The sequence below is a fragment of the Plasmodium chabaudi genome (assembly GCF_900002335.3).
Source record: "Plasmodium chabaudi chabaudi strain AS genome assembly, chromosome: 11".
Taxonomy (NCBI): Eukaryota; Apicomplexa; class Aconoidasida; order Haemosporida; family Plasmodiidae; genus Plasmodium; species Plasmodium chabaudi.
The window spans coordinates 1,501,782-1,519,523 of record NC_030111.2 but is presented as its reverse complement, the minus strand read 5'-3'; the positions used below and the strand labels follow the sequence as shown (position 1 = coordinate 1,519,523).

At 22.5% G+C, this 17,742-nt stretch overlaps 2 protein-coding genes across 2 annotated transcripts; both read left to right on the top strand.

The window, feature by feature from the left end:
* Positions 1–1,043: 1,043 nt before the first annotated feature.
* Positions 1,044–4,232, top strand: PCHAS_1141800 (rhoptry protein RHOP148, putative; the record flags this gene model as incomplete). Its single annotated transcript, XM_733891.2, has 1 exon — positions 1,044–4,232. The coding sequence occupies one exon, from the start codon at positions 1,044–1,046 to the stop codon at positions 4,230–4,232; it is 3,189 nt and encodes a 1,062-aa protein (XP_738984.2).
* A 2,395-nt stretch (positions 4,233–6,627) lies between these two features.
* Positions 6,628–17,411, top strand: PCHAS_1141700 (conserved Plasmodium protein, unknown function; the record flags this gene model as incomplete). The annotated part of the gene is made up of 4 exons (XM_016798720.1): positions 6,628–7,496; positions 7,615–8,560; positions 9,205–9,272; positions 9,374–17,411. The coding sequence occupies 4 exons, from the start codon at positions 6,628–6,630 to the stop codon at positions 17,409–17,411; spliced, it is 9,921 nt and encodes a 3,306-aa protein (XP_016654093.1).
* Positions 17,412–17,742: the final 331 nt, after the last annotated feature.

Here is a 17,742-nt window from a genome sequence, read left to right as displayed (position 1 = left end):
TCAGCATTATGTATACCAACTTGGCACTGGTATGTCAAAAAAATTATCTTATTTTCCTATTTCTATTTGACTATAAGAATGGGAAAATATAATAAGGTTATACACTTAAAGCCATGTATAAACAAATATATATACAGGCATATATATTTTATTACATGGCTTATTGGTGAAAAATTAAAAGGAATAAGAACATAAAAAATGGAATACCGATATTATTCATTAATATGTTTTTGCACTAAAGTTTTATTATTTTTTTTTTTTTTAAATATTTTGGAAAATAAAAGATTTTTATATTATATTAAAAAATATATAAATATATTTTTATATATTCTAAAAATGTATAAGGGGTAGATATACATGCTATACTCTATTTTATATATAATAACATCGGGTATAAAAAAAAAAAAAAAAAAAAAAATTTGGAAAAATTGCTATCGTTCCAATATATATATACATATATTCATTTTTATAAAAAATTATAAATTTTACAAAATATATAAGAGGGGAATTTCCATCATTATCCATGTTTTATTTATTTCAAATATTTTTAATAATTTGTTTTTTTTTTTATTTTGAAATGATATATTTTTTTAAATTAGTATGATACGTCCACATTAATATATTTAAGCTGTTGTGATATCGTAGTATATAAAATAAATTCCCCTAACAAATCTATATAGCTGTAAATGAAAAAAAAATAATAATAATAAAAAACATTAAATGGATAAACAAAAATTAAATAAAACTAAATATATAGTAATAAAGAACAAATAAAACAGTATAAGAATTTAAAAAGGGTGGACAAAATATGTGGCAAAAATGTATTTATGAATTATAGTACCATGCTTAATACCAGTATGCATATAATATTGTAGGCATCCAAACATAGTATACCCATATATATATATATACAATATATATATCTATACATTTTATTACTTATACCCTTCTCAATAAGGATATATAGGGCAAAGGTTTATGTGTGAATTAGTATGTACTATCGCACAATATAGAGTTATAGGTATATATAAAGAGAAATCAAAATGGATGACATATCTACAGATCAAGTTAAAATTCAACTCGATTTTTTAAAAAAGTTAGATTTGTTTTGTATTTTCAAATTTATAATTACTAATGATATTAAAATATACAATGAAAAATCTTATGAAGTATTAATAAGAATTGTTAATTCATATAAAATAATTAATATCCAAGAATCGAAAAATATTTGTTTTGAAAATCATAGAGTATATATCAAATTTTTTTGTAGTTCAAAAAGTGTATTTAAAAAAAATAAGCCCAAACCAAATACACATAATCAAAATTTTACAAGTTATAAAAATGAAAATAATAATAATATTACCACTGGATTTTCCACCTGCATCAATTCACCATATTGTCTATGTGGGAGTTCCAATTTAAATAATAACTATATACACGAAAACGATATAGAAAAGAAAATTGAAAACAATTTTGATATTAAAAATAAAAGAAAAAATGGACTCTATTCAAATGATTCAATGTTTTCAAAAGATTTGTGCAATACTACTTTATTCAAAATATTTAAATTTCCTAAAAATGAAAAAGTAGTTGATTATATAAAAAATGATCTTTGTCTTGATGCTTTTATAAAAGAGCCGTTAAATATTAATTTATGTATTGTTAAATTTGATAAAAATAATAATAAAAAAAAAAAACGAAGGAAAACAAGACGAATTAAAAATGAACTAATGCAATCACATACAAGTGTATATAATAGTGATTCTGAAATTTTAAATAAACCTTTTAGAAATTCATGTAATTGTCATGATATAAAATCAGGACCAAATCAAATATTATCATCAAGCTTTATTTCTCAAAATATGACTATTACTACAAACTCAAATATAACAAACAATGGAACAGATCTTAATACATCAGAAAATATATTATATACAAAAAATACATTTACTGAAACAGATAAATCCCTTTCTGACTTCTCAGAAATACCATCTACCTTAAAAAATACTGAACTAAATAGTATCTGCAATAACAACTGTAATGCTAATACACCCAATGATTTATTTTATGCAAGTTGCACAATGTCAGAAAGCGAATCCGTTTTAAATCATTACAGTGATAGTATATATGTTGAACATAAAGAATTGGATACCGAAGATGATTCTCCTAAACAGTTTGAAAAAAGCGTAGAAGCTTCTGAAAAATATGACCATAATAATTACGATCAAGCGTATTCACAATATTTTGAAAAAAGTTTCGAAAGAAGTTTTGAAAGAAGCTTTGGTAAGTCTTCCGATAAAAATTTTAATACAAATTATGGAGATCTCGTAAAAAATAAATTGGATAGCAAAAGGGAAATAGTACGACAAAATAGCAATAATGCGAAAATGAAAAATCAATATACATCTTTTAAGTTGCCTAAATATAATTCAAATATATTTAAAAAAACAAATAATAATAACAATAGTAGCAATATTATTAACAGTGGGAATAACATAAATAGTGTAAGTATTGTAAATAACCCTTATTGTGATGTTACATTATGCTTTAGCCACTTCTCTCAAATCCACAACATTTTAAATCGTGATCCAAATGGATTAAGAAAAATAAAAATGATGTTAAAAAAAGATATCGGAACTATTAATATTTCACCGTTTTTTATAAATTTTGATAGTACCCAAATATTTAAAAATATATGTAAATCTTTTAAGTTAACTAAATATAATTATAAAGAAAGAAATATATATGATCTTATAAATTTATGTTTTAGTAATTCACAATCAGTAGATATTGTAAGGACCGTTTTTCTAAACGACCTATATAAACAAGAGTTACATAAAAACGAAAATAATAATAAAAAAAATTATAAAAAAAAGCATCATAAAAAACGAAAAAAAGAAAATATATTAGAAATATTGGATGAGCAAAAAAGAGTCTATGTTTTGTATTTTATTAATCGATTTTTATATTCACAAAAAACTCCACTTTCAAATTTATTTAGAAATTTTAAACAACATCAAATTAAACAATCGGAAGATATGAACATGGAAAACGATCCTAATTATGATGAACTAACGATCGATTATTTCATCTTTTTAATGATTTTTGAAAATAAGATAGATCAAAAATTTTATAAATTTATTATCAAAAAAATTAAAGACAGTAAAACTACATTCTCTCTTACAACATCAGAAAAAAGTCAAACCCCAGATTTTAACACACTCATAAAACCGATTGATCAAAAAAACGAAAAACTTAAAAATTCAAATAGTTATGATCAAAAACAGTTTTTAAATGAAAAAAGAAATTCAGATATTTTATCAAACAATTCAAATACTCATACTTATATACAAGATAAATTTAGTGACACGAATGATGCTTTAGAGAATACAGCAAAATATGGTACTACAAAATATGAAAGTAGTTATACTATGCATGATGAAATAACAAAAGTTGAACATGCTTCAAGTAATTATGAATACACTTTAATGAATGATAGCACATTAACAAGTAATACTGAAATGAGTATAGCTAGCCAAGATTCCACATGTTTAAATTATAAAATGCAAAATGAAGATATAGGATATAAAACAAAAAATTATCAAAATCAAGATGATGGAGAAGATGAAGAATATGAAGAAGAAATGAAATGTGTCAAAAATAAAACAGAAATAGAAAATGAAATAATTTTACTTAAACATATTAGACCATTTCCAACAATTTATTGGCTAGTTAATAAAAATATATGTGGATATATATCTCATTTAGAAAAAGTAAATATAATAAAAAATATTGAAAATCTTATAAATCAAAAAAATGAAAAATTTAACTTATTAAGACAATTTTTAATTTATGATCATTTAAAATATATTGTTATAAGATTAAGACATATTAATAAAAAAATATTATTATTTTTTTATATGTTTTTTTTAAATTCGGATATATTCCTAAAACAATATCAAGATAATAAAAATATAGAAGATATAACAATAGGAACATATATTAACCCTTTTCAAATACAACCTGATATATTAAATATATTTTTACAAACATATAAAATTGATACAAATACAATTTCAGAAATACTTCGAAAAATTAATACATTGAGAATTAAAGGAATTGGAGGTATACTTAACTTTTTGACATTAAAATGTCTTCATCTTTATTTTGCATCCCATCTATCTTACCCTAATACTGTTGGACATATATTAGAAGAATTTTTTAAATCGTAACTTTTTAAGCCATAGTTTTTAAACTTATTTTTTGTTTTGGATTTATACAAGTTCACACTCTTTTTAGCTTAGGTATTTTTTGTTTTCCCTTTCCCCTACTCTTCATGCATATATATACATGTGGCTTATATGACAAAATAAACTGGCTTTCTATCTACATGCCTTTTCATCGTTTCAATAGTTGTGATAACTTTTTAATTAATTTCTATATAAATGTGTGTGTGTATATATATGTGTGCGCATTTGATATCCGCCTTTACATTTTTTGAATTTATTTCATAATGTTATACATGCTTTTAAAGCATATTCATATCCATAAATTAATTAAGTGCTAATCCAATGCTTAATATATTTATACAAATGAACAATGTCTTTTAAGTCCATATTTTGTGTAGTATGACAAATGTGATCGTTTTTTTTTTTTGATTTACCGTGCCCATACATAATATATATGCATATGCATATGCAAGTGCATGTGCAAGTGCATTTTTTATACTGGTCACAAAAACTTAGCTAACCAAATTCGTAAAAAGAAAAAATATCAATACTAAATACGTCGATATGAAACAATGCAATCTTAAACAGTTATAAGTGTGATTACAAACTAATTACATTTTTACAACATACAAAATAATTCGGTTTTGCCCCACACAAATAGGTATACTATAATAATCTTTTATTTGCCAAACCAAATAATATTCATTTTTAATGAGAATAATATATGAAGGGATATTAGGAACTAATAAATAATAAACATTTCTACAACTCAACAAATTAGCCAATCCTTATAAAACAATGTGCCATATAATGTGCAATATTTTGTATATGCTGTTATTTTATTTTTTTAAAATTTTTAAAATATTTTAAAAAGTATAACTTATTAATTAAGCAATTAATTGTGGATAAATAGACTTAATTTTTAACACCCTTTAAAATAAATTATAGTTTTATTTTTTCAAAACTTTTCAAAACTTTTTCAAAAAATTTTCAAAACTTTTTCAAAAAATTTTCAACTTTACAATATTATTTAAGGTGCATATTTTGTATAGAGACTTGACTTATTTGTAAGGGCATACTATATTTTATACAAAATTGAAAAAACATAAATTTATATATAATGTTTATACCATTTATAAGATATATATAACTTCATTTAATTTAAATAAAAATTTGAATATTTAAAATGCTTTCAACATACCTTATTTATATGGGAAAATATGTGTATTATTATTTTTTTTTTTTTTAAATATATCCAATTTTTTTTGCATATAAAATATATATGTAATATATACATACCCATCGGATATATTTATATGGTATTTATTTGGCCAGGTATTTATTTATTAATTTTTTATTTCGTATTTTTCGTAATTTTTGCTGTTTTGATAAGTTAAAAAATATAAAAAACAAAAGTTATATTTAACCCAAACATCATAACATGTTTTACTATACTATTTTTATTTCATATATACATATACATACTATTTATAACTATATTTTATTTTTTTGCAATTTATATTTTAAACGAAATATTATATTGCATAAATTTTTATAAGTTATAATTTGAATGCAATATTTTTTTATTTTCATTTTTATTTTTTTTCAATTTATGTTACATATATTACTGTAAAGCGAAGAAAACATTTTAAGATCAGTACGAAAGTTTTATACCCCTATATGTTAAACTAAATCGTAAATAAAAAATTAGCAAAATGAAAAAATTGGGTAGATCACTCTTGATTTAAGTATTTTTCAAAAGTGAGAAAAATACAAACAAGGGAATAAAGTGAAAAGAGTGAAGAAGTGAAAAAAGCCAAGTGACAAGGAAGAAACGCGTAGGGATACCTTTTCTCGCGCCTGTTCACAAAAGTATATGCCAACATCCATAAGATTGTTTATCCTTCGTTAAAATGATTAACTTTTAAAACTATCGCACATATCATTATCGTATGTATTTTTCAAATATATATGATGTAACAAGTAAAGGATACCCCAAATCTGAATTAATATAATTTGTTATAAACATTTGAATAGCATATATGCATGTATTTATATCTATCTCAACTTATAAACATTTATAGATATATATGCAACCTTTTCTCCTACTATTTTAAAGTACACTTTGTTTCTTTTTTATAATTAAAATAATATCACTGTAAACAGCAACTTTGTATACCGTTCTTTCGTTTGGCATATTTTTTTTTTCTTTACAATTTTATTATATTTTTACTTTATATACATATTTGTCTGTATACAGTATACAAATACAATACTTATATAGTAAACCTTTTTGTTTTCAAAAAATTGATAATATAAATAACTAATAATAAAAAAATAATATATGCATGTACATATATTAAAATTGTACATACTTCTTATACTCTAAAAAATAAAAATGTTTTTTTCCAAAGAGAGACGAGAAAATGAGGAAGATGGGAAACGAAGTTCAGGAACTAAAAATATGTCACATCATAAGAATAAAAAATATGTAAGAAATTTAAAACAGCCATTATATAATAATAAATATATTAATAAATTTCAAAAAAGAAATAAAGATTTAAAAACAAAAAGAGGAGGTAATGCTAATTATGTATATAACAATGTGTCAACAGATATAAACAATAATAATAAACCTAATCAATTCTATTTTAATAAAAATCTAATAAATAGAAATAATAAAGAAACACAAAACAGAACCAATGTATATAAAAAAAATTATTTTAATAATGATAATATAAATTATAACAGTTTAATAAATACACAAACACCAGTTTGCTCTATACATATAGACAAAACAGATGAAGAAATAAAAAAACAACTACAATACAGTGAAAACCTTAATTCTTCGCAATATAACAATTCAAACAATGATTCTATAAATGATCAACAAAATTATGCTTACCCAACATTTGTCGAAGAAATATTATTTACAACAAATATAGTTTTATTTACAGGAATACTTATTTTACCAACGAATGATAAAATATTTCATAATTCAGATTTTGAAGGCAAAACAAATCCATTACCTAATGAATGCAATTTAAATATTTATATAAATGTTGTTAATAAATATGATTCCCAATATTTTAAACAATTATTTCCTGTTTCTTATAATTTTAAAGGCAGGCTTTTTTATGCCGTGCCTGATAATAATTCGGTTGTTGACTCGACATTATTAATTGATAAAATTATTATAAAGGGAAATTTTAAAACTCTTTCTCTTATTGTTTTGGGTCAGTCCGAAGAAATCAGTGAACAATTAAGGTATGCTCTTGATGGCGGTTTTATATGTACTCTCTTTCTACATACTATTTCATATGCTATCTCTTTTTCCATTTTTCAACCTTCTTTATCATTTGGATTCTTTATTTTTTTTCTACAGATACCATCGTGAAAACCTCTATGACATAAACATGAAAACCAAACTTAACGAAAAGACAGTGGATGTTGAAAATGTTGAAGGAGAAAAAGATGATATATACTCTCCTAAAAAACCGGTATATATAAAGACTTATAATATAGCCAATTTGATGGAAGAAAATTATGATTTTGAAAAGAAGAAATCAATTAATGATCATAAAAATTATGAAAATAGCCAAATAGATGAACTAAATGAATTATCAACTTTTTCAAATATATTGGAAGAGGAATTTGTTAAAAATAATGTTCATCAAATAAATAAAAATAAAAAAAATGATCGTGAAAATAATAGCAATAACAATGTTGATGATAATGCAAAAGCAGAAGAAACTGAAGAAAATAAAGAAAATGAAAATAAATCGGATCAAGATGATCTAGACAAATCATGGGCATCAGATTCGAGTGACTCATCATCAGAAACAGATAGTAATCAATTTATTCCTCCTGATAATGAATTAGTTATAAAAATTTTAAATTGTTTAACAAATTTGTATAAAAAAAAAAAAGAAATAAACAGAAATGATTTACCAATATATAAAAAAATAATTAAATTTGGAGCAATGTGGTTATTTTATATATATAAAAATATTAAAGCTGATGAAGATAATTTTTTATTTAATTATTCAAATTATACACAAATCAAAATATACGATATATTAGGATGTTTATTAGTTTTAAGAAGATGTGCATTATATCCAAATTTAGCAAAATATATAATACACATTCAAGTTAATTCAAATTTAATTCAAATTGATCGTAACCATCCCCATATTCTTATTTATTTAATTGACATCCTTAGTATTGATGGCGTTTATTTTTTATCCTCCTGGAAAATTAAAACGTCCATATTAAAAACGATCATTGCATTAATATCGGATCATTATGTTATGAGTCTTTTCTGTAATTATGTAAGTTGAAAAAAAAAAAACAATAATTTTTCTTAACATTTTTTATTTTGTGTTTTTGTATAATAGTGTTGATATAATACATATGCAATAGTAAGACATATTGATTCTCTATATGCCTAGCAGATCCATTTATATTTGTTTTGTCTTATAACTATTTTTTCAATGTATATATTATGATAATTTTTTAGTGTTATTTTATTATATGCTTTATAAAAGCATCCAAATTTTGTGCTCATGCCTATATATGTTTTAGTATGCTATTTGATTTGTGGCATGATGTTTATTTTTGTTTTAGTAATTATTCTTCTCATATTTATATGAATACTTTCTTTATTTCCTATTATGTACATACATTTTTTTCGTCTATTTGATTTATCTTTTTTATTTTGTTGCCGATTTTCGCTTGATATGATCTATACCTTTTTTTGTATACAACACATACAATTAAACACATATTTTAGGCGATTTTCAAAAATGAATAGAAAAAATATTTATGCATTTTTTTTACCTGATTTAGTTCATATATTTGTTTTCTTTATGTATGTTCATATATATATTCTTTATAATTTTAAAGGAATTAAATACAATTTTATAGTATAAGCAACACTTTATAAGTATACATTTTTTATTTTGTCAATTTTTAGGTGGATGAAAATAACGAAACCTTGTACACAAAGTTACTTGCTTTGTCTTCCAACAAAAAAATGAAAAGGTAAAACTATTTATTCATTTTGTTCACCAAAAAAATGCACACATTTCTTTTTATTTCTGTACGTTCATAATTTTTTTTTTTTTTACCATCCATTTTAATAGATATAACATAAAAAGGCTACTTGGAATAATAATATGTAGAGTTAAACTTTATGATGAAATAAGTAAATTTGAGAACAGCGTTATGGATATAATAACTCATAGAGAGGATTATAAAAATAGTATTTTTAATGAAAATATAATTTCTAAATTAATTTACGAATTAAAAAATATACATAAAGAATTATATCAACATTCTTGTAATCCTGAAAGCAAAAATAGCTGTTATGATATTTTTTATGAAAATGAAATATTTATTAATGAAGAAAATGAACAAAATTATAACTATTATTACACATATAAATTGCATAATTATATGCTATCCTATTTAGAAAAAAGTCAATTTTTTAACATGTTTTTGTACATTTTAAAAGAGTTTGAAAAACATATAAAAAACATATTATTTTTAAATTCGTATGATATATCTTTTATTACAACTCTCAATGATTTTATATTTTATTTCCTGAACTGTTCAGGTGGAATAAATTTATTAGTCAATTATAATATCGAATTGTATAAAAAAACGTACATAAATATTTGTCTAATTATAAATAAAAAAATGAAACAATTGAACAGTAATATAAATAATAAAAATGACGAAGGCGAAGATGCCGATGAAAATGATAAAAATTCGGTAAATAATAATAACGAAAATTTTACAAATATGAATGAAGAAAATAATTACAGCCAAAATAATGATAGCGAAAAAGAACAAGGCGAGAACGAGTTTAACAATAATTATGATTATGATGACCCATATAATGAAAATAAACAAAATAATATAAATGAAAACATAAATCAAATCAAAAATTCAGGAGATCCAGAATATATGTCCCCTGAAAATAATAATTCTACATTTATTCAAAACAAAAAAGATGAAGATCTAAATAAAGAGGCACTTAACAATTTAAATGAAAAAAACGAAAAAAAAATTTTATATAATGAAAAGAATTTTTTTTATGATAACTTAAAATGTGTATATACATATAATGACATTTTAAGAAATAAAGATATTTCAGATATATATTATTTAAATGGATATAATTATAAAGATATGAAAAATACTCGTAACTCTTGTTCCTATGTTTTATGCTCTATAATAGCATTTTATAAATCAAATTTATTAATTAATAATTTTTTTAAATCAGAAGAAAATATTTCACTAGAGTATTTAAAAATGTTTAGTGTCCTTTCTGCTTATCCATTATTTAAATCTGCTATGTGCAATAATAAAAACATTTTAAACTTTTTAATACACCTCACCCATTTGTTATACTATTTTATTTATTTGGAAAAACAATATGAAGAAAGCAACCCATCCAATTCTCAAACTATTAAGTTGAAGAAAAATGCCAACACTGCAAACCATTTTGAAGACTACCAACTAGACAAATCCGAAACTAATTTGATGTCGAAAAATGCCAAAAATAAATTCCACAAAAAAATTTCCAATGAATATATTTTAGTATCTATTAAATATATTTTAAGTATAATTTATAATTTAATATTTTATGACAGTTCAGGATATTTTATTTTTCATTCTGGTTATTCAATTTTTGTATGCTTAGAAGAAATTAAAAATTTAACTGGTGAAATTAAAAAAAATAAAGACTATTATTTTGGCACATTAAATTGTAAAAATGTAAATAAATTTTTTTTAAAGGATTATATAAGTAATGATAAAATTCTTTTTAAAAAATATTTTATAATGTATGAAAATTTGAAAGGTCTCTATACAGATTTATATAAATATGAAAAACAAAAATTTAATGAAATGGACATACAAAAAAGAAAAGAAACACACAAGAATGCAATGCTCGAATTTGTACGTAAATATGACAAGTCATCAGGTAGCGGTGAAAATAATAAATATTCGAACTCTAGCCTGATTGATAACATTTTATCGGTATATCAAGAGAATCCATTTTTCAATTTCCTTCCACTAAAATCGTGTTATACGCCAAATGTTTGTAAAATTATTGAAGCTTTGAGAATTGAAAAAGATAAATATATTTTAAAAAAATCGAAAGAATTAAATAATTACAATTGTAAATTAAACAATGATATATATATAAGTAACTCTTCAAAAAGCTGTACTAGATTAGGAACAAATATAAATGATCAGTATATAGAATTGCTAGAAGAATTTGATGATAATATTATTACCACTATTAATTCAAATACTACAATAGCTGGAATTGATATTACAAATCCTAATTTAAATCCCCTATCTATTGTTCCTACTGCTTCAACGATTTCAAGTGGTGGAAATAATGCAAATGCCAAGACAGGATATTACCCTATTTTACCTCTAAATTTGTTATATTATTACATGAACCTATGTCCCAATATCAGTTATTTTTCTAATCTATACAAAACTGATAATGAAAATGAATCACAACATGATGAGAGTGAATATAATGAGAACACAGAAAAGGATGACATACAAAATGATGATATAAATAATGAAGATAATAAATATGGTTTATTTTTTTATGACAATTTAATATATAATAATTATATATGTGTCAAAAATTATAAGCTAGACGAAAAAAATAAACCTATTGTTAGTCAAACAAATTCTCCTAAATTTTCTCAACAACCAAATAGCCATTTTTTTAACGAGATTGATAAAAATTATAAAAAAGCAGAATATTATTTAAAATCAATAAATTATATAAATAAATATGATGAAAATAATTATAAAAATATAGGATCACAAATATATCTAGCTAATAATCTTGAATTTATAATAAAATTAATTAATAAAAGTATATTTTTTTTAAATATCAATACCTTAAAATTAGCCCTAATTAATTTCAATAAATTAAGTGGTAGAAATCTTTGCAAAATTATAAAAAATCGTTTAAAAACATTAGATTTTGTAAAAAGTATTTTAAATATTCTTTTTAATTTTTTTTATAATTTAACCGCTATATCAAAATATCAAACAATAGCTATGTTAAAATCGTATAGAAATCATGAGCTATTTTATTCTCTTTTGTATTTACTAAATAAATTACTTAGCTTTAATGATTGGATAGGATCAAATAATATATCAGAATATAATCACCATAGTTCTATATTTACTATAAGATATAATATAATATACATTTTGAGAATATTCTATCTTTGGTTTAATAACACATCAGATAACCAATCATTTCTTTTACGATCAATTATAAGATATACTCGAATTTTACCTTCCTTTAATGTCTCAGGAATGTTATTATTATTAATTTTTTTTGATTTTAAAAATGTATTTCCAGAATATATTTATTCTTTTTACTTGTCTCAAAATTTGAAAAATATTTGTTATGACAATAGTGCATCTACTAACCAACATGATGATTCACAAATAGACAAACCTGATTCTGAGGATTCAGAAATGTTTGATTCCCCTTTTGAAAGTGAAACAGATGCACAATACTTTCAAAGTAGTTCCAATGAAGGTTCGGAAAATGAAGACGCCCTAAATACTGTGTTGTCTAAAAAGAGCGCAGTAAATAGTGAAGTCCCAAAAAAAGGAAGAAAGGGAAGATCCAAAAAAGCAAAAAATAAAAAAGGTAATATTACTAGTGATGAGGAAAATAATGTAACTAGCCAACCAGATGAAAATGAAAATAATTTATCAGCCTATGATAAAGAAGAAATAAACAAATTCAAATTAGAACTTATTAATAATTATGAGCATTTGGAAAATAGTCTCTTTGAAAAAAGTGAAAATTTAAAAGATGAAACAAATTCAAATAAAGATAATAGATACGAATTTTCTAATTATTCTAAAATGCTAAGTAATAATTATACAGGGATTTATAGTGATAGTGAAGCAGATAATGAGAAATCAGATACAGACAATGAAAGTTGCAAAGATGAAAATTTTGATTATTCAGAACAAAATGAATATAAAGAAGATGATATAAATATTAATAGGGTAAAAAAAAAAAAGCTAGAACAAATTATTTTATATTGTAAAATTGAAGATCCATATAGTGTCACAAACAATGTAATAGAAAATGATAAAAATGGTAGTACTATTGAAAATAGAATTAATATAGATAAAGAAAAAAAAATGCTTTATATGTGTTGCTCTATAAATACAACAAAACGCATAATTAATGATCAATTCTCGAAGGAGTATAGAATTTTAAATTTAAATTTTGCAGAGGATGAATATGAAAATACATTTTATTTCACAAATTATCATAATCGAATTACAAATAATTATTTATCCTATATAGGAAATTTAAATATAAATTTTACCGACATCAAAGATGTAAATATTCAAAAAAATTCAAACCTTATTAATAAAGAAATTGAGAATCCATTAATCCCACCCCCACCAAATGCAATAGATCCAACTAAAAATATTCACAACTCGTTAGACAATACTATGTATAAAAATTATATTGGGAATAGTACACGAGGTATTTCATTTTTGTCTTCCACAAAGATGTCTATGAAAAATAAAAACAGATTTGATAATAAAGAATTTTCTACTCCCCAAATAAATCCATACCCCATACAAAACTTCTTAACAGATAACGAAGTAGATAATGTAGAAAACATTTTCAATGCCTTAAGAAATGATGAGCATATATATGATGAACACATAAATATTAAACATTTAAAAAAAAATGAAAAAGAGAAAGTAATTTTAATAAAAAAGGAATTAAAAAATCGAGAATATATAAATTATGAAGATATATGTGATTATATTAATTTTATACTTCGAATAGGAAAAAGTAATAATGCAATATCTCGATGTTTAAGTGCACATTGTTGTGTTGTATTTATAAATCATAGAATACCGATCTTTTCTATTTTATTTAAACATATTGAAAATGTTATATCAAATTTAATTTCAATCAGTTCGTTTAATCAAAATGAAGATGATGATAATAACACAACTATATGCATGAATAAAATAAATTATTTTTCTTTTTATTCCTATAATAATAGCCAATCAAATAATATATACTATACATATAATCAAGAGTTATATATATTAAAAGAATTATGTAACTTATTTTGTTTTGTTCTTGATATTTTAAAAATATGTTTTTTTAATAATTATAAAAATAGTTATAATAAATTAATTAAAATTTTATATTTACCATCTAATAAATTATTAAGTATAATTCAAAAGCTGATTATCAAACTTAAAAATATTTTTCCACAAGAACTCATCAGATTTATTATTAAAATTACAGCTACAATATTTCAAGGCTATATATATGTTTTTTTCTTATACTTCACCAAGCATACTGTCATGTACAACCAATCCTCGTCCCTAACTACAAACAAGCAAGACAATATACCATCCCCAATTTCCAAATCAAGCTCTTTGTTTATTCATAGAGATATATTCATTAATGAAAAACAAAATGCATTTTTACGATCACAAAAAGGGAACACACTAGACGAATCACAAACGGACCAATCTGAATTAGAAACAAAACCAAATAATAAAATACAAGAGCATAAACAAGTTTTCTTTTCATGCCCTAACTATATAAAATATATAAAATTTTTTATAAAATATTATTTTGATTTAGTTAATACAAAAAATATTGTTGATAATAATAATAAAGATATAATTTATAAATATTCAGATTATATTAATTTAAAAACAGTTACTATGTGTTTATCTACAATTTATGAAATTATCAAAAATAAGGTTATTTATTTTTTCATATTTTTTAAGGTTGAAAAAAAATTAGAAAACCTTTTCTTCAAATATATTCAGACACATAAAGATGAAAACAAAATTGTTACACTCTTTACAAAAGTTAATAATCAATCGGTTCAATTTGACAAATTAGATAAGTTCTATGATAAAGAAAATGATTATATTCATACTTTTAACTTTTTTTTAAAACTTAATAAACATATAAATATATCAAATTTGATCGAATTTTTCTCATTTTATTTTGATATTATTCAAGATAATTCCAATAAAAATTTACACAAGATAATCGAATTATATGAATATTTAAATATTATAGATATTATATTAAATATAGTTATACAAATTATTAATTACAATTTTAATTCTCTCTTCATACTTATACACCTTTTCCAAAACAACGATCAACAGTCAGTCAAATTATTAAATCGAATAAATCAAATGTATAAAATTTGCAAAATCGAACACGATGAAAGAGATATTTCCACTAATGTAGATCCAAAAAAATACAGACAAAAATATTTTAAATCGTTATGCAAGTTTGCTAAGTATATATTAAATTTTAAGAAAAACTTTTTAAGCTCATTGTTGAATACTTTACGTAATTTATATCAATTTATTTTAAACACATCTAGCCAAACAACTCAAAATAAACTCAATTGTGAACCCAATTCAAATGTAGAACCCGATTTAGTGAACCCTCAAAATGATGCAGAAAATGGAATGGATAAAGATAAAAGTAGTTCTCTAATCATTTTTGCAAATTCAATTTTAACTATTATAAATAAGTTAGAACATGTTAAAACAGAAATACTAAATTTAGATACAGCATATATTCCAAATATTACATTTAAAAATTTTCTTTTATTCATTTGCTATGATCTTGACGAGTTACATAACTTATATAAAGGCGAATCCGTAAAAAGAAAAACAGAATTTGATTCGGTTCTAAATGAAAATGATGACTCAGTTGGCGTGTCGAAAAGAAGGAAGCTGGATAAGGATGAGAATGATGAAGAGGAAGAGAGAGATGCTGAAAATGGGGAAGCAGAAGATGACGAGGTTGAAAATGATGAAGTAGAAGAAGGTGATGAAGCAGAGTGTAAAGATAAGCCTGAAGAAGGTTATGCATTGAAAAAGAACTATTCGTTTTACTTTGAAAAAATGTATAATGACAAAATTTTTATAATAAATAACCGATGCTTATTTAATAAGTTGTGCGAAGTTTTCTATTCAAAATTTTTTTTAAATAAAATAATAAAAGCATATGAATCACATCAACATTTAGATAATAATTATTTAACTACTATAAAAAATATTAACCTTAGTAATTTCAATCCATCTCTTAATAAAAAGTTATATGATTATTCTTCTCATCTATTTTCTGATATATTGTCAAAAATTTATTTATATGAAAACGATGAAGATAAAAAAAGTTTTACATTATTTAATTTATCACAACAAAATAAATCGAAAGAAATTGATCAAACACATTCTTTATATAATTATATTAATATATTAAAAGAAGAATATAATAAAATTCAAAAAAAAAAAAATGAATTACTGTCCTTACAATTATCTCAAGCAAAAAATAAACAATATAATAAAAGGACTGACAAAAATGCTTTTGAAGATCACTTTAGGAATAGGAAAACCATATCCTCTAGGGCTCCTTCAAAACATGTTGATGATTATGAAGCAGAAAAAGCAAATGCAAATCAACCAACAACAAATAATGAAAACGAAAATGAAAATGACCAAACAGGCGAACAAGCTGAACAACCTATTAATGATAATTTATATGAACATACTGGAACTCAAAATAAAAATTTAGCTAGCCAAGAAAAAAAAAATAATACAAATATGTTTAGAAATTCTAATCTTTCGAATTCTGGAGATGCCGAAGGAAATCATATGAACAACTTTAATGAGGATGATAATTTTGGAAAAAATCAAAAAAAAATACAAAAAAAAAATATGAATTATTCAGCAAAAACGAATATAAACGATTATAATAATGATGAAGAAAATGAAAATATGAATGAAACAGATGAAATGAATCCATATAATAATAATGAATCAACTTATCAAACTGCACAAAACACATCTGATACTAACGAATCAGTAAATAAAGCATCACAATTTGAAGACTGTACATGCTATAAATTTACATTATTAGGATGGAAAGAATTTTCAGAAGATGGTCATAAAAATGATTTGGATGTTTGCAAAATTGTTAATAAGCCAACCCTATTAAAAGATCCTAGAATAAAAATGAAATTTCTTAGAATTTTAGATAGACACAAAAATATTAAAGACATTTTTAAAAAGTTAGGTGTCGATATAAAATAATAACCCAAAAAAATGTGAAATTAATCAAATTGACAATATAAATATATCATCATATTTTTTTCTTTATCCTAATAAACAACTAATTATTCCTCTTTCTTATATCATTATGGTTTTCTACATAATTTTCATTTCATGTTTGTGCATGGGTATTTTCCAACCCCCCTTGCGTCGAATATAATTTATTCGTTTGTTTTTTTTTTAATTTTTTGTGTTATGAAGTTTTTTACATACAAATGTGTACCATTCTATGATGCTACAAAAACATCAAACAAAAAAATAAAAACAAAAAATGTGCAATAAACGCGTAATAAACGTGTAATAAATAATAGCA